This window comes from Sturnus vulgaris, chromosome 7 (assembly GCF_052056855.1).
Source record: "Sturnus vulgaris isolate bStuVul1 chromosome 7, bStuVul1.hap1, whole genome shotgun sequence".
In the NCBI taxonomy this organism is placed as follows: Eukaryota; Metazoa; Chordata; class Aves; order Passeriformes; family Sturnidae; genus Sturnus; species Sturnus vulgaris.
Genome location: NC_142249.1, coordinates 29667303 through 29691334, shown reverse-complemented (window position 1 = coordinate 29691334; position 24032 = coordinate 29667303). Strand labels below are relative to the sequence as shown.

The following is a 24032-nucleotide window of genomic DNA, read 5'->3' as shown; positions in this document are numbered from 1 at the left end:
AGTAAAAATGTTGTACAAAATGCACTGAGAAGAACAGTCTACCAGCATACAAATGAAGATGGCACTAAATGGCGACAAGCTCTCTGAGTCAGCACATCAGCACTGCTCCTCTTTGACACTGCATTTAAAAACTCTTCTCATTCATGTGCCCCTGGAGTCAGGCCCCAAATGGTTCTCTCACACCTGCTTCTTTAGGCACTCTTTTGTAATTAAACTCAGCTTCCCCAAACTCTTTACATCTACAGCATCCCAGAATTAAAAGGCTACAGAAACGGGACATATGGCAGGATATGGAATGTGCACATTAACAATGAAAACCAAGCAACTGGCTTCTGTTATTTTCCAAGTCTATTCACACACTCTTCCCTGCTGGCAGCTCTGCAGCATAGCCCAGGTCCCCAAGAAGCAGCTGCAGGAGCCACACGTGGAAGCAACAGGAGTGTTGGTCTGCAGTGAGGGTCTCTCTGAACAGTGGTACTATGCTTATCTGAGGACACAAAGCTCTTCCCCATGCTCCCAGAAATGCTCAGAAGAAGTACTTTCCAAAAATTAAGACGCTAGTATCACACAAGCAATAGCCACCACACTCCCCAATAATACACAGTCACTTTCTCTCTAAAGAACAAGACAGACTCATCAGAGTATCATAGATCAGACTCAGTTCTTCTGGTGACCCAGGTCTTACACTACAATAAGTACTTTAAATTGGGACCTACAGAAATTCAGTACTTTCAAAACTACATTGGTAAACTCAGTTACAAACAAACAAACTTCCTCTTAACAAAGAAGTACAGGACAGCCCAGAATAGCAAGGCTCACTGAGTACAGAGTGCCAAACCAAAACCACTGGCTTCTTAGTTCAGTTTTCCCAGTTATGTCTTTTCTGAAGCAACCAGTGGATCAGTGACAGAGATGAACAAGCTTGCCATATATGAAGAGGCAAAAAACTTCAACCCACAAAAAGGGAAGTATTCTTTTCCCATTACAGGTTAAACCTGGGAACAGACATAGAAACTATATTTTTTAATAGAATAAAAAATGAGATCTGAAACCACTACATTTGCATTATGATTATGCAGAGCACTCTGTCTGACAAAGTCCAGATTGAATTGATCCTTCTGAACTGCAGCCACTACACCAGCAGCACTAGCAATAATGATTTCAGAACAAGTACACTTGAGCAAGTGTCTGTTGCCATGGATTGACACATATGGAATAGTCACCTAGGCACAACCATGCAGTTGTTGAAATGGGATGACTACAAGAGAATTCAAGAGTCTCAGAACTGTCAGCACAGTAACACCAATGATAATGGACCACGATATTGTTAATACCTTCTGTGGAAAGATGCCACAACATACAATTTGTTCCCTAGATCACAGGAAGGAGATCCTGGTGAACCATGACTGGAAATGTTTCAGTAGCTCCAGGAAGTTGCAAAGAAAGTAAAACAAAGCAGATAAATGAGCCCCTTTACAGTCCAGTAAAGGTTTGCCAAGTTTTGGCTTTGTCCAGTGCTGTAAAAGGTCCTCTCCTCAGAAGTCAGTCTTAGCAGGTCCAAAGCTGGAGTCTGTGAAACCCGAGAAAAAGTGGTGCAGCTCCAGATGGATCACACAATTACTGAACTGAGGCTGCCAAGAACATGCACTGCCCATGGAACAGTGAGTGGCCAGTGCCATGCACCATGACACTCCTTCAGCCTTAGTCGATGGCAGGGTGTCTCGAGCTGAAGAGTATCTGAAGGCTTCTTCAGTTCTGACTATTCAGAGAAGAGAAATGTATCAAGGCTTGTCCTTGCCAGATGCAGAAACTGGTGTCAGGATGTTCTGGCATCTTCTTAAGAATGATATGTACATCACAGAGAGAGGCAATGGTAAAGAGCTTAATACCACCACAACATTATCGTTATGAAAAGTAGCTCCCACTCTCCAAGAACCAGGACAGCATGCTTATTTACTAGGTCATCCAAAAATCTCTGAGGGAGCTTCTCAGCAGCTAAGAGTATGAAGAATCCACAGTGCCCATCTGAGAATTTGCTGTTCTCAAATTCTTAAAGCTAGAGCCCAGAGAGCAGAAATCCCTGTTATTTAACACAAAATCAGCAAGAAGTTTGTGTCTGCTACTGACAGGCAGGCAGACTGCTACAAGCTATTCTGATTCTTCATGAAGGATGTAACACAAGCATTATTAAATAACAGACGTGTCCATCTGTCCTCTGGAAGTATATAAAGAGAAACACAAATTAGAATTTCTTCACAGTCTTAGATCATCCGCCTTTCTGTAAGAAAATCTGCTGAAAAAAACAGAGAGAAATGAAAAGGTGCCAACTAGACTGAACAAGTGCTGACAGAGCTCGTGAAAGTGCAGAAAAATCTCATCTAGCTCTCAAGAAATCCAAAATAAGTAACTCAAGAGCACATACACCCAAACCTACAGCTTATGCATACTCTGTGGTAGGCTTTGTTTTTTAACAGATATATAGGCTATACTACATGTACATCTCTGTCACATGGTGGTCACTCTGGCAAAATAACTCAAATCTGTGACCGACCACAAATATTTTTGCCACTATATATTCTATTAAGCCATTTGGTAAGATTACTGTAACACTCCTCTGAAACATGATATGGGAAGATGTTGGTAGCTGGAGTAGGAGTAGCCAGGCCACCATTACATAGCAAGTTTTAATACCACTACAAATCTCGTTCTTACATCTCATCTTGCAGTTCCATGAACTGATGAATTTTTATTTGCAACCACAAGGGATGAGAAAAGTGTTAAAATTGTAGGTGTTTGAACATTTATCTAAAATTCACTTTTGTAGTTAGCTTGTTTTCCTGTTTTGTTGGCTTCACTAAGAAATCTCTTTCAATTTTTTATTGAATGTGATTGAGAGTTGAAGAGAATAAAAAATTGCTTTCCAGAGTAACTATATCGGAGTTAAAGATGATCAGAGAGCTATTACTTAAATACTTGTTTTCAGAACATTTACAGATAAAAACACAACATCTATGGAAAGTATATGAAATCTAGGCAAGGCAACAGGAGACAAACAGCTGAAAACTTGTCAGCAAATTTAGTTAAAGAGAACACAACCATTGTCTGCACTGGAAGCAATTCAAGAAAAGTATTACCTGAGAAATCCGAGAGCAACCCTGAATGAAGATCATGCCTTCCTTTCAGCTGGGAAAAAAGAACAGTGTTCAAAGGCTTATGGAAAAGAGCAGGCGGTAGGATCCATGTTATCAGCAGACACCAGCAATACAGAACTGATACAGGCTAAAAAGACATTACACAACTACTGAGAACAGGAGGAAGGTAATGGCAAGAACTCCCAGAGGAGTGCTGCCAGCCTGATGACATGGGCATCAGATCCTCAAGTGTACACATAAGGCTGCAGGATATTTTGGGAGAAGATCTAGAGAGGAACCCACAAAACGTCATATTTATTTACACCTTATGTGCCATAGACAGTCTGCTTTCCATTTCCAATTTGGGATTATACTTCAAGACATCGGAATTTGGTGGTTCACTTTCAACGGGGCAGTGCATCAATTCCTGATACTAAACATTGAAAAATGACCGATGTACTATAAAAACCCAATACTGATACTGAATGATCATGTGGAGCCTGAGTGAGCTCATACCTGTTTCAGTGCATTAAGCTCAGATTCTTGCTTTACTTCATAGCTCAATCTTTGAAATAATCAAACATTGATTCTCTAGTGCTAGAAACAAATGGAAATTTGCAAAGTCAATAATTGGGATTGTGATAGCCAGAAAGAAGGCATGGACAAGACAATGAACTACAGCTCATACGACTGACCAGAGGTTAGCTAATATAATTCCTTTCTGAAAGGTTGTACACACCAAGCTGCAGAAATTGTCTCCACGGTGTGCATCACACTGTTAAACAATGCCACTTCTTATTTTTTTCTGAATAAGTACAGGAAGAGAGGGAACATAATATACATGAAATTTTAGGAATAACAAAAATATACTTTTACATTAGCTGAGAGGTTTTTAGACTTCAATACATGCAGACACACCATTACATACAGGCTTAGAACAAGTCTATTAACATGGGAGCATGCAGAATTGGATTTAGAAGGGAATTCATATTTTTGTGCACTTCAACCTATGTTCAAGTTTGAAAATTATTGCATTTGCAGGTAACTTAAATTCAGATGTTATTTCACCATTTAAATATCAGTTTAATATCTGTAAAGTAAAACTAACATCCCCCAACAATCACAGAAACAAGAAAAAAAACACCAAACAGTTTTATGCTGCTTCTTAATAGCTTGACTGCAAAGTAATGAAGTGCATCTCTGCAGAGTTAGGAAAAGGAAGGGATTATTTAATGCATTTGTTCGCCAAGAGCATCTTGTGATTGATTTAGGGACATGAAATATCTTGTTGTCAAGATATCCAGCCACTGCTGGAATGAACTATAAAAGCAGGTTAGGTTGCATTACATTTTTTTTTTTGTTGTTACCAATGATTCTACCAAATGGCTTAAGTTTTTCAAATTTCACCATAAGCATGTACCATACAGTACTGATTCGGACAACTACTGATCTAAATTTTTTTTTAAACTTGTACATATCTAACCCCAAAAGCTTATCAGTCTAAACCTCACTGTAATTATTTCATGGGTATGTACAAATGACAGTACAGGTTTAAATAACGATGCCCACATAAATGATTCAAATAGGAGGTTTTCAACCTATCCTGAGGGCAACAGGCTCCACCTCCTGTGCACACTGAGAAATGGAGTCTTTATATTGATGTTGTTATTGATCTACTTATTCTAAGAGATAAAAAAGGAGCTTTGGAAAATATGTTAAACAGTAAGAGGGAAGAGGTAGAGAGGCTAAGGAAAAAAGCAGCAGAGATCAGGATTTCCGGAAGTAGGATGTGATAATATCACAGACAACTAGACTTTACTCTGAAACTTTTTATTTTGACGTAACCTGGCAGTGTTAGCTAACACAGCATCCCTGACCCACTCCTGAGCCTGGCCTCTTGCTTCCAGCCTTGCATCATCCTCTCCCTACTGCTGACATAGCCATTTGTACAGCCATATGGTAAACCAGAGTGGGGAAATAAGAAGCAACACTATTTTGGCAAAATTATTCTTCAGTCAGACCAATTCCCCAACATGACTCACTGTGCAGCGGCAAAAGCACTACAGCAGCACAAGGAGGACAGCAGGTGGCCACGGGGAGAGGAAAGCTTCCTTCATGGTCAGAACAAGGAAAACAGTAAAGGTTATTAGCATCCAGCCAAGTGAATATCATTCACTCATTCATTTTGTTGAATGCCACTTCAAGAAAAGAACAAAAAGGTGGAAAATAGTGAAAAGATGAGGAAAATGTGAAGATAAATTCAAAAACTGAAGGTTCCAACTGTGCATTTCCTGAATCTGGGGCAGAACACAACCAGATAAATGGGGTGATAACTGCAATCATTGATGGGATATTTTTTTTAAATGATGAAGCTAAAGCAAGTGTTTCCTGTGATGAAAAATATCTAAGAAAGTGAGTAGATTTAAAAGGGATTAAAAATGATGACAAATGCAAGGGAAGGAGATGAAATGCAAAAACAGAGGGGCAATTGCAAAAAAAGAGACACCAGCACATTCTTCCTTGAAGCACTGGAGACCGAAAATTTCATGTATTCCCCATCATTTCCATGGATACTTATGGACTATCACAATAAAAGTACGACTTTATTTTAAAAAACAAAGCACACATCAAACCTGTTAACTTCCATATGTCTGTGCTGAAATAATGCCTTTCTTTTTATGTTTATCCAAATCATCTTATATATATATACACCTGAAACTGTTGCAGCATTTCCCTGCTTATCTGCTACACATCTCCCTTAAAATCTCCTGCATTATTTACGTCCCTTTCACCACAGAACACACAAAGATTTGCATACAATACAGCAAACAATGACAGTGAAAAATTATTGGGAAGAAACAAGTGGTGTCTGAATCATTAATTTGTATTTTGTTTCAGGAGGTGCCAGGGGAAAGATTAAGACTGTAGAGTTAATGCAGACAATTCTGAAAAGGTCAAGTTCCCCAAAACTTATGAAAATTCAGTGATAAAATGCAGCCAAAGACACAACATGACAGAGGTGATGGAGATTGACAGAAAACTACTCTGCAGGGCTCCCCGTACCGTTTCATCTGAAGGTGGTGCAATGTCTGGTGTATCAAACAAAATGGAATGGTAGTTATCAATGCAGACACCAGAAAAGTTTTATTGAAGCTGTATTCAACTTAAAAAAAAGAAACTGAACAGAATATGCCCTGAAGTGCTTAATCTCATCTAAACTCCTACTTTTGTTTGTGCATTAAGAGGTCTTCAAAAGTACAACGTGGCTTAATACAATCCATAATGAGCAGCAAGACTCATCCTACTGTGTCTGTACTGGTAAGACTTGCACAGAACCTGGTATTTGCTGCACTTTCTATCTTCAAATTTATACACTCAGTAGGCGTAAAAAAAAAAAATCTCCTTTTATCCAATGATCTCAGAGTTTTACTGGGAAACTATTTCTCATTTATAAAGGAATAGAACAAGATGCAGAAAACCAAGTAATTTGCCTGTCATTACACAGTGAGTCAGTGGCAGCAGCCCACACTGGTCATACATCTCTTGCTGTTCTTATCAGGTACTGGCATTAGAATAAGGTCTTTTATAATAGTTACATCCATATGTATCAACAACATGATCCTCACAATTTCAAATTTATGCTCCTTCCTTCTTTTTCTCAGAAAATGAACACTAAGCTTATACAATGCACTCTATTTAAGAGATAACACATTAGCGCCTTCCTTTTTCAGCCCAGTATTTCTTTGACTCAAAGATACCAGAAATGCTTTTGTGTTTGGGTTTGCATGAACATTTAAAAGTAGTTAAATATTTTACAGAATAAAAGCTACAGCTATCAGTACCTACATGTTAAAACCACCCAAACCTAGGAATGCATTTATAGTAGTTGTCAGTTGTTATATGTTGCTACATTAAGGAAGGTTCATTGTATACAGGACATGAGTCTTACATGTCTCCATGTTATTCATCACTGTCAGGATTACTGAGTTCCGGATCTTTTATCTGATCCAAGAGTGCACTCCCATTCTTATCTGCAGCACGTGCTGTGCCAGCCCTTTTGATGCAGAATTTTTCTCCCTGTGGTATGAAAAGTGACTAGTGCATGAGGGGTGGGAGAGAACGAGGATGACAGTACAAATGAACAAGGAACAGTAACACATAAACAAAAGATGAATTGTTAGAAAAAAGGTTAATTTATGCAACTCAAAAAAATCTCCTCTAGTTAACAAGCAATTCTTAAAAGCCACAGAACTCGGCATAAATTCTGTGATCCCTTTAGCATATCATCTTTGGCATACAACCACAAGAAAGACTGGATTTTATCTTCATCAATGACTTTGGCAGACTTTTCCAAAAAGGAAGACTGTTGTAATTGGTGCTAATACATTTTCCTACCACTAGTTTCTGCAGCAGAACTTTTACTTAAGTTTCTTACTGTGCACTCAGTTTTACTATTTGCCAGAATATTGATGGAGTTTAGACTTTTAATTCACAATTGTTTCTCTTATCCAGCACATGTCCAAGTCTAAATAGGTAAACTTATACTGAAAACAATGATTGCCACTTTTGCCAACGAAAGACAAAGAATGTTATTCTGACCGATGGAAATACAGAGGTTGTGCTATGAAGAGTTTCATGTCAGTGCATCCAACATAACTGGCTTAAAGCTTTCAGCTCAGGCAGCAGGGGGTGGTTAGGCAAGGCCAAGTTGATTATGTAGCTGCTTGATACACGTTCTCCCACCTGAAAATGACATGTCACTGTACAGGGACAGACCAAAGAACGATTGTGGGTAAAGCAGAAAAGCACCAGTAGCTGAAGGAAGAGAGGAAGCAGGATCTGCTCCTTCCTTTCCAAACATCTGTCATTACTGGCTCTTTCAGCTACTTGAATGTAGCATCCTGGATCTCGAGCCCTGTGTGATTGTTTCTGCTGCACCATGCCAATCAAAAACCTATCAATCCACACTGGCAATGAGCACACACACCCTGTCACATCCTGGTGACAGAAGCTCATGACATGTACTGAGATGGTGGCATGGGAGTTCAAAAGGCAATTGGATGAAACAATCTCCCTCCAGGAACGCTGCAGGCTCCCACAGGTGTGGGGAGCAGCCCCACCTGCACACATGCTCTTAACCTTCTGATATATGAATACAACTCTGAAGTTGCCAGAGAATGTATACATTCCCTTGAAAAGCCAAAGTATGCATAACATTTAGAATAATTATATTTTTTAAAAGCACTCTGGAGTCTGCATTGCCATAGATAACCTTGTTTCACAGGATCTGCAGTGCACAAGAGATGAATTACTGCTATAGTCAATAGCAGCCAATACAGCAGTGAGAAGAGCCAATGGAGAAATGGGGCTTTAACTATGCATGGCTAAGCTAACATCCTCAGTAAAGTGACTACCAAGCACCGGTGAAGGTCTTGGAACAGCAATTGCTACAGTAGAAAAATATTTATACACTGTAGCCAATGTTCAATTGGGCATAGGGAAAGGAGAAGGAAGATCCCTATATATTTCTAGCTGTACTCGTCTACTAGGCAGCTTAGTTAGCTTTAGGTTACAAATTGAGAGATTACTTTCAGACAGCAAATTAACTCTTCAGAAACAATTTATCGGATTTAGAAACCAATGCTTTCTTTCTAAAATAGAGACTGACATGAAATATTTTAAATTTACTTTTCATAACATAAATTGTAAGTGCTTAAGAGTCAAAATCATGTAAAAGTTTTAAAATATCACATGGTATGTATTTATTTCTTACCTGTTCAAATATTATGGTCCATACATACTGATATTTTCTTCTGATATATGAGATGTTTAAGATGCATAAAATGACTCCACAAAATCTTTTTCCTCAAGAAATAAAAAAGCTTCCTCCAAAAGATCAAGGCAAATGGCTTCAGATGTTCAGTTTTCAATCCAGATTAATAAAAGATAACACAATTATTTCTTCCTCTCTCTTTTCTTCTTTCCTTCTCTGACAACATCCAAAACAACACCCATTTTTTCAACTGTAAGACTGATTTTATTTCACTTCAGAATTTGTTTCTGCATGTGTTTAGTCTCATGTGAGCTAACTCAGATCAAATCTATTACAAATCAAAAACAAAACCAACAAAAATCCAGCCCCAAACAAACCACAATTTGTCTACATAGACATTTCTTGCAAAATAAAATTTTGCTAACAAGAAAAACATTACGGTGTAACACTCTTCTCTGGCTGTGATTACTTCTGTGCTCTAACTTCTTCAATGTTATCACAGAAGTCTTACCACCATGTCTGATGGGCCCAGGTTTGGCAGGCAGCATGTCCCCCTGGGAGCCCCAGGGACTGGCTGTGCTGGACAGGCACAGAGCTTCTCCAAGAAGCCACCCCTGCTACCAAAACCTGGTCACACAAATCCAATATATCAGCAGCTCACCTTGGCACATTGTAGGCACTGAAAAAAATACTTAAGATAGTCAGACCAGGTCCATAATGTAGATATATTAAAGTCTCTAAAGCACGTATCTACACCTCATAATTAATATATTACATCAGCTACTCAGAAACAAAGGGCTTCCCCCAATATTTCCTCCAAATTCCAAGTATAAATATAACTATATATATATATATATATAAACAGACTGATACTCTTATTGTAAATGCTGTAACTGAACAAGGACACAAATGGTAAGAGCGAGCTGTAATTAGTGCTATTGCTGCATTAGTTCATTTGACAGTCAGATCCAGATGTTCCTGTTGATCAGCCTTTTGCCTGTCCTAATAAGGCCCCAGTAGCAGAACCCTTCTCCAGAGAAACCAACCTCAGCTGGTCTCAGCACAAACCTCTCCAAGTAAGAGGCCATTATTTCAGTTTGTTGTCATAAGGTCAGTAAATCAAGATATCAGTATATCACAATAGAGAATAGATTACTAGTAAAACTGAGTTTCTAACACTGACAGTAAAACTGTAAATGTGTCTTATCAGTTGAAATCCAATTCATGCAATTCCTTTTAAAAAATAAAAAGCTTTCTATGAGAGCTTTCAAAGCTCTCATAGAACGCTTTTTCTTTTCAGTTGTATTCTCATACAAAAAGGAAAGTCTGGAAAGAATTGCACAAGAGAAACTGTCTTAAAAGACTGAAGCATTTCTTAGAAAATAGCTTTATAAATATATTTTTAAAACATAATCTATGTTCTATACACACTAATGAATGTGACTCTACATTGACAGGTTTACAAAAAAAGAATTTTTTTAAATTCTGCACTGAAACCTTTTTCCCCAATACAGTCACCTCTAATTTGTGCTGTGGTTGAGGCTTTCAGAGCTGCTATCCTCAATTCTCTTGTTATCCAAGCCAGCAATAAAGCTCATTAGCCAACGCAAGGGCGGGTGCAGAAACTGCTCCTGTTTTACACTTGGCTCTAATAGCCAACCACAGATAACTTTCAGGTGGCTTGTCTTTGCTTGTGCTTCCCATTGGGAGCTATTATTTACATCTTTATCAGCATTCCCAAATTCCTTGCCTACTTGTCAATTTATGACTCCTGAATTCAAGAAGTTCTTACGCCTAAAATACTTGATTTTGTACTATTAAATTGTATTAATTCTTTCAAATCTTAAATTTATCTTATTTTTCTTACGGGGTAATCCAGCCCTCTGATATACTAAAAATTTTTCTCAACTCTGTGTTTTCTGTAGCTTTTAATAAGAAGAGACAAATGAGATAGGATTAATTTCAAGACTCATTTTTGAAGAGCATGACTAATAATGCTTTTAGAGTATAACAGTTTGCAGGGTACTCTTTGGTCAGCTTCTGATGCAATTTGTGCTCTCTCTACCGATCCCAGCAGTTTTCATAACCCCTCATGGATACTATATCCAGTCATTTATGGAAATTTACATTTGATCTACTTCATTCCCAGTAGCACATGCTTAAATTTAGCAAAAACCTCCACATTCTTAAGGTGTCATCAGTGTCTTCAGAACATAAGAACAACATTTACTCTTAAAAATTAGGGTGAAAAACTATTTTCTGAAAACAGAAATTTCCTGCATAAGTTTAGGCAATTTCTGTATAAAATCAGGCACAATTCACTGCAAAAATACCAAAATTGCACACAAGGTGGTTATACACCAATTCTGCTGAAAATTATCTTAGAAGGTAAGTGGGAAGAAAAGTGAATATACAAACATAAACCAATTATGTCATGCTGTTGTAGAGAGGGAATTCCTCATATGGGGATACTGAGTCGGGCACACAGCCCATGGGACAGATGAAGATCCTCTCTCATGATTCTCAGTATTGTAAAACCTCAAATGGATTCGGTTTGAAGCTTCCTAAACCATATGCAGGTCAAATAAGAACAGTCAGGAGACAGTTCCTATACCAAGCACTACCAAAATGAAACACCTGAAAAGGCACAACAAATCAGAAAGAATTCGGGTTCGGTCATACAATACTGCAGAAATTGAATGCATTACAGTTTTCAAGCACTTTGAAACACAATTTTAGGAAAAAAGAAAAAGTCATGTTTAATAAACTTTAAATATCAGGCTTACAAATTGCGCCAGCAATGTTCCATTATCTTGCTTTGATAAATGCTGAACAGCCTGGGAAATTAAAAGAAGCTTCATGCTGAAGTGACAAAATTAAGATAGGTTTTGGTGTACCTATCAGTCAGTTGAAATGCAGACATTAACATACTAACTTTGTGGATGCTTGAATGACATTAAGTGTCAAGATGAAAGCAGCTGACTCAAATGCAATCTGAATTAGACAGAAGTGGAAAAGGAAATAGGGAAGAACTATGAGGAACCAACAGATCTAACTTCACTTTCTTCATTTTTTTTTTTCAAGATAACACCATGACAGGATTTAAATCCTAAATGCATATAATTCCAAATGACAACACTGAACACCAATGGCTCTGCAGCTATGATATTGTCTGTGTTACCAATCTTGCTCTTCACCATACTCTGCCGCTCTTTCCCCTCATCACCAGCAAAACACTCCTCAAGGCATAGAGTAAGTTTCATCTGAGAAGTCTTCCCACTCCAAGTGTTAGAACAAGGAAGGACTAGAGACAGGCCATGCTTCCCAATGTCTCCACCGAGCAGAAATGTTTCTCAAGTGACAAAACATGCCTGCTTATGCAGGCAGGTAGGTGAGGAGGGGACTGTGGGTCTGCATCTCAAGGCGACTGGACTGGTGGCAGCAAGTCTCAGCATCACTTGGTTCTCAAGATGGAATTCCACAAAGAAGCTCTTAACACCTTCTCCTCACACAGAACCAGACTGTATGGTGAGCAGGAATTGGGAGGTTGGGGGAAAGGTGACTGCCATCTAAAAGGCCCTGCTGCTAGCTTGACTTGGTTTTCTGAATTAGCAGCAACAGCGAAAAGTAAAACCAGAATACAGAAAAATCCATTAATCTGAGTACCCCGCTGACAACCAAAACAAAACTCTTCCCTTCTGGATGTGCTCCCACTCCAGGTGGTAACACTGTACTGTTACCTGACAGAAACTGCACGAGCTGCCCAAAGGCAACACCACTCAAAGGGTCACATCACATCATCTTTGGACTACTTCAAAACAAAACCACAAAATTTCTAAAGCTTCTGGTGTGCTCAAACTACCTCCTTAGAGAAAATCTCAGTTCCTACAACCCACCTAAAAACATCAGGATCAAAAAGACTGTCCCAGATTACATGACCCGAGGTGTAATGTCAACTCTAAAGGCTGGAAGTACTTCCAGCATAATCCTGCACGATCACAGGTTGGTCAATTCTGTGGTTGTTAGCATCAGAAAACTGAGCATTTTGGAGGCGAGGATATGCTTTACACTGCATGAACAGATGAAAATTAACCAAACAACTTTTTTTGAAGACTATTTCTACATTTTCATCACAATATAAGAACAGGAGATTATGCTTAACATTTGGTTGACCTCTGAGGAAAAAATCCACCAGTGAATATTTCACTAACAACCTTTGCACAGAGCACAACATGCAAAATAACATGAATAGAGCTTGAGAGAAAAGATAAAAATTACACTGTTTTGGAGTACCGAATGTAAATACATCATTTTCAAATGAAACTATCAAACATCTTGTTGTGGTGGTAAAAACCAAATCACTATGCAAAATGATAATACAAGAAAAGTCAATTGTATGTTTCTAATAATAAATGCTCTTGCGGCTTTTGAAGTCACAGAAAAACTCTTGGCTGAATTGAAGCATTGATTTCTGTAGTTATTTATGTGCAGCTCCTATTAGAATTCTATTGAATTCATTGAATGATGAATGGAAGTGCTTTTGAAAACACACACAAAAACTGTTAAACAAGGGACAAAATAAATTGAGAGAGTTGTGTTGCCAAAAAGTTTCAAAAAGTCAACAGAACATTTCAACATTTTTTTGAAGTGCAAGCATGTATGACATGGTTTGACAGAAAATAAATCTAATACAAAATCAACATTCAAAATACATTCCACATCACTCCTGAAGAGGAAGCATAAACATTGGTATTTTCTTCTCAGACATTACTTCTAAATAACTTGCAATACTCTTCAAATACAATCTATAGTAAAACATAGTTTTATTTTACAGAATTTTAAAATGCTATCAATCCATCTTTTTGCCACTGTACACCCAATATGATGACATTTTACTTACTGTGCATATAGATATATCTGAAGTGCACAATATATGCTAATTATGCTAAGAAAATAAGGATACTTATACACTGCCAAAAGAAAAGGTTTCACTGTGGGTTTTTCTCAGCAGTAACACAGACATCTAAGTCTGGAAAGCAGAGTTTTAGACTGTAGCTTTCTGTTTACAGTAGAAAAATAATAAAACTAATAAATTTATCTTCAGAATTTCTGTATCAGCCTATTTTTATTTTAACATAGACTACATTTGTTTTCTCATGGAAAGTAGTGAGCACTTATAAAATTATCTTACCACAGAGTGCTCTTCAATATCTTAAGTAGTATCTTATTTTGAAGCAATTTAAAATTATTATTATAGTGCTACTCAATACATATAATAATTTATTTTTTAAAATTTTTCGTAATTACTCATGGCATAATCATTCTGCTGAACTATGGCAACTTCTTTGAATCTGCAGTTACACATCTTTGTCCCTAACATGATGACATAATTTGCTATCATGCACTACTATCCAATGAGAGATGGGTATCTGGTCATATAACACATGCCAGCTTATTGTACACAACTGCTGGAACACACACAACTATCATGGCACACCACAACACGATATATATTCAAATGAATATGAAAGACTTCAGTGGAAAAAGGCTTTTGCAGATACCAGAGTTGCTACAATCGTTTCCCACAACAGTTAGAATGAATCTGTTTATCTGGTAAACAAAGGAAAAAAAATACTTTAAAGAGGTGGATTGGAAATGTTTACATCAATGTAACTTAGAAATAGAAAATAGAGATTTGACAAAGTAGCTTTACTGGCAACCTAAGTTCTATTCAAAGGTGGCTGAACATGAGCTGAAGTTTCAGATGTTAATCAGGTTTCTCTTTCAAGCTACTCTCTCACATACATTTCATTAGTATAATTTCTACAAAGCACTTTTATTTCTGTTTTCTCAGGACTGTGTATATGCTTCCAATGCCAAAGAAGTTATTATCTACGTCACCCTTATTCAGAGAAGGATGCTTTTTATGAAAATCCTGCAGAAAGCATCCAGCATTAATGAGCTCCCATATAGCTCTCCTGTAAAAGGAGGGAGAACATAGGTAACTGGACAGCACCACGATCATTAAAAGGAGGTATTGCTTCTGCTAGTAACTACAACCGAGTCTTTTAATTGCTTACTTCAGTTTTATTAAATAGCTTAGAGCTATCTAGAGAATTTCTAATCTTTCATTTAATTAATCTCAAGAATGAAGTTCTCCTGCAGGAATTTCCTCTTGGAGGACTTTTTGTCAGATGTTCGCTTTCAATCTATTTTCTAGTCCTCTACTGAGGAATTCTGTTCTAAGTGTAACTGTATATACACATCCTTAGTGGTTACTCACACCTCATTTTCCTACTGTATGTCTCTCAATCTTTCAAGTGGCATGTTTTTGAAAGCAGCAATATTTTAATTAATATCTTTATTATGTCTGTTATTCAATTCTATACAATTTACTTAACTACTGCAAAAGCTTGAAAATAACTCTGGATTACAAGAGTTATGCAAACATGAGGATTGTGGAAGTCAAAACCAGCTTTACCAAAAGAACCCAGGGAACATCCACCACACTGCATCCCTCTCCAGGCACACGCTCACATGGTTACTTCCCCAAGCAGATCCCAGAACTATAGAACAAAATACTCAAATCTATACTATGAGAAAAGGGAAGAGACAGTGTCACTGATACCATAAGTCTCTTAAGCAATAGCAAACCTATTCAGTGCAGATGCCAAAAAATTGTAACCACATTACGCCACCCAGGAAAGAAAAGCAAAAATAACGTTTTTCCAACAACAAATTCCAGAATTATTTCCTTAGTCCAAATTTGGATATCTGAAAGTTTAGAAAATTCAAGCCACTTTCAAGCCTGAGTAGTTTACCAAACTGATTTACATGGTATATTTTAATATATCATACAATGAAAGGAGAAGCAAAATTTTAATTAGGGAAGGTTAAGAAAGCGAAGAAACTTTTGCCACCATTCATGTTCTGTCCCTCCTCACCTAGCTGCATGTATAGCAAACTTGAGAAGAGGTGACAGAACCACAATTAGCAGCTACTCTATCAGCCCTCAGTGCTGAAGAATGTAGATCAGTAGTCTTATTTAAGCTCGGAGGAAACAAGCCAAAAAAAATATTCAAATCATTTGGAGGTAAGATGCCACAATATAAACATCTGGTATATTTGTTCCATTTTAATATCACTTCTGCATTTCAGTTTCTCTCTCCTGTGAGAATGTGTGTACCACGGTTATTTCAGCACAAACTTCACAATAAGTCGTGAGATTTGTTGACATTAAAATAAAAATATCTACCTTTCCTTTTTCATTATGTTTACCAAAACCCTCCACACTTTAAAATCATTGCAGGGCAGCTGTCCTTTTCCTCTTTCCTATCCCAACTTCGACAAAGATGTTACACCCCTTCAGTTTTAGAGGCAGAAACATTTCAGTCTTTCAAAACCTGCTTTTCATAAACATTACATCCTTCCAAATATTAAAGAGATCTGCTCTATGGAGAGCAGGTGCACTTGGATGAGCTAACAGGATGCACTGTCTTCTTACAGAGTCAATACACAAGCCTAAAACATAGTGAGTGGGGAATTACTTGTAGATTAGGATTCCCAAGACTCATCCATAGCCTCATTTGCACTCAAGTACTAAAAACAGACCGTGGCATCAATCCTAACTGCAGCCTGCCTCCCAAAAAAAAGGCAAGAGCCTCTTCCAAGGTAAGTCTTAACAGCAGCTCACAGTTTGGAGGTTATAGGCCACAGATTTAAAACTCAAATGCCAAATTCTATAAAATTTTATTTTTAAGTCAAACAAATTGATACACATCCCTTCTCCAAATGTAAAGCTTTTCTAAATAGGGGCACTCTGTAAACTCAGTAACACATTTTAAGACCAGTACTGCTATAAGCAGTTTAGAGACACAAGACAAAACTGCATATGCAGTGCACACACACAGTCTGCATGGGAAAAAACAACTTACAATGCAACACATCACTGGACATCAGCATTGGTCATCTTTAACCCTATTTACACATCAAAAGACAAAAATATGTCTCACTTTTTCAGATGACACTAAAAGCTTGTTGCATGTACCAAGATAGACAAATGCAAAGTGACATATGCTAATTTTAACTCTCTCTAAAGCCAATTTTTAATGGGCAGAATGCAGGTTTTTCCCCCAAAAAATATCTCTGAATTCAATGACAAGGTTATTGGAAACAAAACAAACACAGTTTTATTATGTGATCATCCTCTTAAATGGTCTTTTTTTTTAAGCAAAAGCATTGAATCATGGCTGTAAAATCTGAGAAGCATTTTTTTTCTGTACCAAGAGAAATACATCACATTTTGGATTATTTTTTTGTTCAAATAATTATAAGAGCTTTAATTACAATTAACATGTTTTGCAACTTCATGGCTTAGGAAAATATAAGGGAAAGCACCATCAAGAAATTATCTCTTGGCCCAGATAAAAAACTGTGCCAAGTTGGAAGTTCAGAGAGCATTAATAGCAATAACTGTTCTTCTACTAACAAGTATATTTTCCCCTGTGCTCTTATTGACCAAGTGGTGATTTCTCTACCTGAAGGACAGGAATTAACAACATTCTAGCTCTACTCAAGCCTGAACTAAGCATGAAGTTACTTCAGCACTGTATCTGTTGGCATGTATGAGAGAGCACAAGTTCTGGTGTGTCACACTTGAATCTCTCCTTTTAAAACACAGCTTTGCAGTGTTTCCAAATCCGTTTTCTGGACTCTTTTGCAAATACCACCTTCCACTGTGACCAGAAAACACAGAAATCTCGCTTGTTAACCTCCTCCAAGACAAAGTATGCCAGCACATCTCCGAGACAAAGGAGCCACAGCAGGCTCTTTTACCAGCTGCTGCTCTGGTTTACATGGACAATGATCTGCTGCAGATAGTTTCAATTTCTCGTTTTAAACTTGATCTATGCCATTAAAAAAGCAAATGGCTTAACTAAGAATCCTTTTCTCATCGAAGAAAACATCACTTATGTAACTTTCATTGCACTCAATAATTGACATAAGTTTCAGAGCACTATTGATATAATTTGTTTCTGTCTTTTTTGCAGCAGACACAAAACATTCTTTGGAGGTTTGGTTAGTTGGGCTTTTGGGTGGGCAGGTGGTTTGTAGGTCAGAGAGATGTTGCTACACAAGCCCAAAAAACTGGCCAAAGGACTCAGGAAAAGATAAAGTACATTCAACTGTTGTAAAAGTTAATAATATCCTTTTGGAGACAAAATGAGGATCATTTGCTTAACCCAAGCACAATTAACATCACAAAACCAAATCAATTAAAATTGTTGCTCCTAGCAAACATCAGAAAAGAGCTTACATTTAATTTTTTTTCAATTAGCTTATTAAAACTATCAAACAAAATAGCAAAATCACATAGAACTTAATACCTTCAGATTTAAACTGATGTTTTCAAAGAAAAAGCACCAGTCAGAACAAAGTTTTGACTAGCAGATATTTAGCAATTTTTAATTTAAAGTCCAAAACCCAGGTTAATAAGAGTACTGAATACATCCTCCTTAAACCTAATCTACACCATTCTAATTAAAAAAAAAAAATAAATCCAAGTATGAAAATGTTAATCTCTATCAGCACTACATTTGAATGTCATTTGAAGATCTGGGCCTTTGGTCATGCAGAATAATTCAGTTATTATTCTCTAATCTAGTTACCCTGAAAAATATAAGAAATACCCAGAAAGGCAATGCAAGGATGCACATGCCATAAGAAGTGGACTATCTATTTCTTCCTCATAAATCTTAGTGTCAGACTGAAAACGGTGAAGTGGCAATGAAGAGCTCACTTCACACCCCAATCAATGAAAATATTTCCCAGGGCATCTTTCATTACAGAACATAAATGCTCATAATTAAAAGAATGTTTATTTTTAAATGGATATTAGCCATTTCCCCCTTCCTCCTGTAACTGTAGAGATGGCAGGGTCTCAAACCACACAAATGGATTTGCACTTATCGTCCAATAGTCACAGTAAACTTGTCCAAGAAGTAATTGCAGTGTGAGGCAAAGTAGTGCACCAAGAGAGGTCTAATTGCATCACCCTACCAAATATTTTTTGAAGGTGTATAAGCTGAGAAAGGAAAAGCTGGTTCAATTGTCACATTTCAAAGAGAAATTCATCAAGTTATGTTTGTCTGATCTACTGAGAATCTCTGTGACCACCAGCTGTAACATTCTGTGGCATGTACTGGGACACTGCATACAACTAGCACAGATTTAGTGTGCTGTTAACCAGATTCTTTTTACCTACACATCTGGACACTGAATTCTGGTATGTCAGCACATCAATAAAACTTCTCTGAACCCTTTAACTGCTATAAATTCGAAGTAATTGATTTTGTAAGTGGCAAATAGCAATAGTTTTCTAATAATTTTGAAATTCTCCAAAATAAAGATGGAGATTTTGAATGTGTACCTGCATATATAATACTATAATAATTATATATATGTACACAAATATAGACTTAAAAGGAACTCCAAAGGAACTTTAGAAATTAAAGGTTTTCAAAAGCCTAGAGAAAATTGGTTTTGTGCTACCTCAGTGGATTACTAGTCCTGAAAGAAAAACAGCCTCTGTTCCCAAACAAGCATATATGAGCAGCTGGTCCAGACAGCAAAGACCTGCTGTTGCATTACCAGCCCACTGCTGAGCTCCTTGGGTTTTGTCTCCTGCTCAGGCCATTCTCCTCTCCCTTTGCTCTTCCACCTTCACAGTTCCTTCTTTTCCCCATGAACAATTCTGTATTATAGACATACACAAACCATTTTTACAGGTTTTTAGGTTGGAGAACATTAAAACCCATGAGAATTTTGTCTGACCATTTTATGAAAAGTGACAGCACCAGAGTGAAAGTGTGCTATTAAAAAAAAAAAAAAGGAAGCACAGTCAACCATCTGCTGAAAGATTCTCTTGTTTGACCATTTTATAATTGGTGAGAATGGAAGTGAGGTGACACAGAAACAGGATGTGAAGGCATGGGATTCATATTATCTTGCACCAAATTTAAACCCAAACTGGGGAAGGGGAGGAGCAGAGCACAATCATGATGAATCTGATGGTCAAACTATTGGCAGTAAGAAGACCTAAGAAGGCAAACCACAGAAATCTACTATTTATCAGTTTAAGGAAAATAGACTAACATTGATTCCAACACAAAAAAAAAAAAAAAAAAAAGCACATGTCTACTGTTTGCTTTAATTAAAGTTTTGACCAGTTGAAAAGTTAAAACAGAATACGCAATCTTCTGTAATTTTCAGAAGACATTTACCTAGCCCACTGACTACATCCAAAGTCTAAACTGCCCTGAGCAAGCTGTTCTTTTTCCCACATCCAGGTGAGCTTATGGCTGACCCATCCTGGCTATCTTCCCCTGCAGTGTAACTCCCCTCACTATTAAGAACATGTTTGCAGAGCATGCATCCCACTTTATATATGTGCACAAAAACCAATGCACAAAACTCCTGTGTACAATCCTTATAAAGTAACAACCATAAATAATGGCCCAGTGAAATGGAACCCCCAGATGCTGCTCAGGACCTTTCAGCAGTGCTGCTACAATATGAAAGCAATCTTTTCAAAGTCCCTTTATCCCCGAGTAATCATGTCACACACTATTGTATTAGGCTGCCAGCCCAGGAGCTCTGCATGCCCAGAAGCCCCTATGACATCACACAAACACAACCAAACATTCACACACAGCAAATGCCCAAGACAAACACAGGCCTGATGTCTACTGAACCAATGCTTGAGCTCAAGCTCCTGCAGCAACTTTTGTGCAGGTGGACACATCTGCCCAAACGGGGGCCATGCAGGATCTAAGCCAAAATTATGTACCCTGAATATTAAATTACCATATATTTCAAATATGCTAATGGCAGTGACATGTAAATAGTACTACATGAACTCTGCTCATTAGAGAGCTCATCCATTCCACAGAGCCATTAGCATTATTTCTAAAATTAAAGGATTTGGGGTTTTATCCATGCTTTAAAAATATAGCTGCTAATAATTAATTAATTCTAGTCACAGAAAAACACTATTGGCTGAACTTTCCTGCTGCTATAGTGTAAGTGTACCCAACCCTGAAAGTATTTTTAGCAGGGGTGTTCAATCAATACTGCTATGTACAACCTAAATTAGACATTAACAGCACATGAGAACTGTAAAGCATGGCAACAAACAATACACTCCATGGACAATTTTGCTGAACAAGAAGAAACCATAGAAATAAACTCTAAATAAGTAATAAATCTGATTTCAAATAAATTTAACTGCAAACATAAGGAAAACATATTGAAAGGTAAAATTATTTAATACATTTCTATGTGTGAGGAAAATGCATTTGTATTTCAGTGTTTAATCTGACTTTGAAAAACTAAAATTAAAACCACACGTCATCTAAAACTACAAAGAAACTGTAAGTACAAAATTACAGCAAAAGAAATCAGGCAAAAAGTGCATTTCTGAGTTTATAAACTTGCCTAGGAAACATATTGATACATGTGTACAAATTTGTAAGCTTATCACCCAGAATCATATTTTATCAACATGATGCAAGCCGGAGTCATGCCAAAATGTAAAAACAACTTTTTAGGTCAGTGAAGCAAGAAATCTATTGTCAAGAAAATGGCATCCATAAGATTACAATACTGAATATATTATGTTCAAGCAATGAACTGGAAAACTTTCCTACAATATACATATCTAATAAAAAATGGGTTTTCTAGTTCTAATGTAACTCACTCCTGTATTCCTGCAAAGCACATTTACAATGTGACGAGCACACAATGTCTGCACGCGTGTGAACACGTCGGTGGCTCCCAACATTACAGAGCACTTATTTGCCAAAACAAGCAGGCAAACGTGCACGCACAAAACCCCCTTACCACTGAACTCTGAGTTTAGCTCAGGGCAGGAGAAATGCCCCGTGGGTGAGCAGATGTATGTGCACACTGCAGTCTAACAATTATTATTCAGCTGAAATCCATTCTATAATACAGAAATCACAATATTATTTTCTATCTCACAGCTGAAAAAATTGTAATAGCTTGGCCACACTGAAGTCCTGAATGGGTGCAAACAGCAGCATAAAGTTCATTCACGTGTATTTTACATCTGAACGATATAAATATATCCTTCGAACGGACCAGAGGTGGGAACATTTCACGTACACTGGCAGCTATCTAGTTTTAACCACTAGCTCTTGGAGATTTTTGAAAGGAAAAAGACGTTGTGCCTCTTCCAGCCAGTGCTGCAACAGCATGCACGAGTTAACCCATCACCAGGTACACGGAAAGCCTCTGTCGCATATAGACACAGCTATTATACAAGCCTTCTGCTCGAGTGAGACACTAAAAATGTACCAGAGGAATGCAACGACAGCACTCAAGCCTATTTTCCCTGCCCATAACCAGGGCAACGCGCACATGTGCCTAGAAAGCACAGGATCGCAAAGTTTTTTATTAAACACGCTAAAATAAAGATCTGTTTCAGGCGTTCAGCAGAGTTCACCGCATTTTAGAGACCCCGACCTGCCCCCGCAGCTCTCGCCCCTCGAGGCTGTTTACGCGCCCCCCCCCCCCCCCCGTGTTCCCCGAGCTCCACACAGCCCCCACGCCCCTCTCGCCACAGGGGAGCCGGCTCTCCTGTTTTTTTCGGAGGGGGAAACCGGAGGGAGAGCGCACACAGCCCCCCCCCCTCACCAAGGGCTCAGGGCAGAGTCGCTGTCCGCCCGCGGCGACCTGAGCGCGAAGTTGCGGGGGGATTACAGCACAGAGACGCGGTTCGCAGCACCCCTCGTCCCCCCCAGCCCGGAGCCCCGAGCGCGCCGGCGGCCGCCTTTACCTTCATGTACCATCCACGTCCTGGTTCCAGATGGTGCGGGGAGCGCGGCGGGAAGAGGCGCGGGGGCTGCGCGCTCGCGCCGCTGCCGCCCCGCGCGACCCCCAACCCACCTCCGCGGGCGCGCGCACGGGCACGCGCGCCGCAGACGCTCGGACACGCGCAGCGCCCGCAACCCCCGCGGGATCGGGATCGAGACCCGGAGCGGGGGCGCCGCTCGCTGCCTCCCCCTCAGTCTTCCCGCAGCGCCCGCCCGAGCCGCAGCCTCGGGAGCAGCGACAGCAGCCGCCCCGCGCCCCGCCGCAGCGGCGAGCGCCGCATCGTACTGCAGCGGCTGGGCCGAGGGAGCGGGGGGAGGAGGGGGAAAAAGAGCTGAGGGAGAGGAGGACAGAGGAGCCCCGGGGGGAAGGCGGAGGACACCTCCACCCTCCGGCCTCTCCTTCCCCCCTCTCCTCACAGCGACCGGCTGGAGGGGCCGCACGGGCCGGGGCTCTCCCTCACGGGGAGCGGTACTGCCTCGCACGGACCGGCGGCTGCCCCGCGCGCAGCCCCGGCCAGGAGGCAAAGGAGACCGGGGAGAGGTGGAGCGGCGGGGCGCTGCGGAGGCGCCTCCCCTGCCGGCGAGGGAGCGAGCGCCCGTGGGGGAAGAGGGGGGAGGCCCCGCTGCCTCCTCCCCTCATCGCCGCCCTCCCGCCCGCCTCACGCGGGCAGCATAGCAACCAACATGGCGGCTGCGCAGTCACCAGGTGGCGGGCGGGAGGTGGCCCTCGAGAGCTCGCGAGAGCCGGAGGAGGGGCGGGCGCTCTCCTCTCCTTTCTATTGGTCCGTCAGGCGTCCGCAAAAGGGAGGGGGCAGGACCGATAGTGCACCTGGCGATCTGATTGGCTGGGCATACCATGGCTGAAGGCGGCGGATTGGTCAGCTGAGCCGTCACTCACGCCTGTAGCGGTGGGCTCAGGCAGGCGACCCTGAGTGGCGGTCGCTGCCTCTGCTGGGTTCCCGGCCCTGTCCCGACGCCTTTACCTCGCCCGCGGGACGGGGTCCTGGTCAGGGAGGTTGTGCCTCTAGGAGCCGCAGGCCAGCTCTTCTGACCCTCTCCGTTCGGAGGGAAAAATGAGCCACACAGGAGCAGTGGGGGTGTCTTAATGTCGTAACCCTCCGCCTTGGTCACATGGCCACCCAGCCTCACTCTGCAAATGCCCCAGAGGGTCATTATTGCCTGTCGGTCCTTGCTGGAGCCTTACAGGGTATGAGATGAATTGTGCCTCTTGAC

General features: G+C 39.8%; 1 protein-coding gene across 6 annotated transcripts in view; it reads right to left on the bottom strand.

The window, feature by feature from the left end:
- PTPN4 (protein tyrosine phosphatase non-receptor type 4) overlaps positions 1 to 22895 on the bottom strand; it is a 110039-nt gene extending 87144 nt beyond the window's left edge. Inside the window, exon 1 of one of the 6 annotated variants that reach the window (XR_015804907.1) lies at positions 1335 to 2399. Coding sequence is in view for 5 of the 6 variants with exons in the window: in XM_088168254.1 (XP_088024380.1) it covers positions 1335 to 1359 (25 nt within the window). In the remaining variant the exon portion in view is untranslated. Of the gene's footprint in view, positions 1 to 1334; positions 2400 to 7080; positions 7239 to 22762 lie in introns of those variants that run through there. The other 5 variants (XM_088168251.1, XM_088168252.1, XM_088168254.1 and 2 more) reach the window with 5 other exon arrangements.
- Positions 22896 to 24032: the final 1137 nt, after the last annotated feature.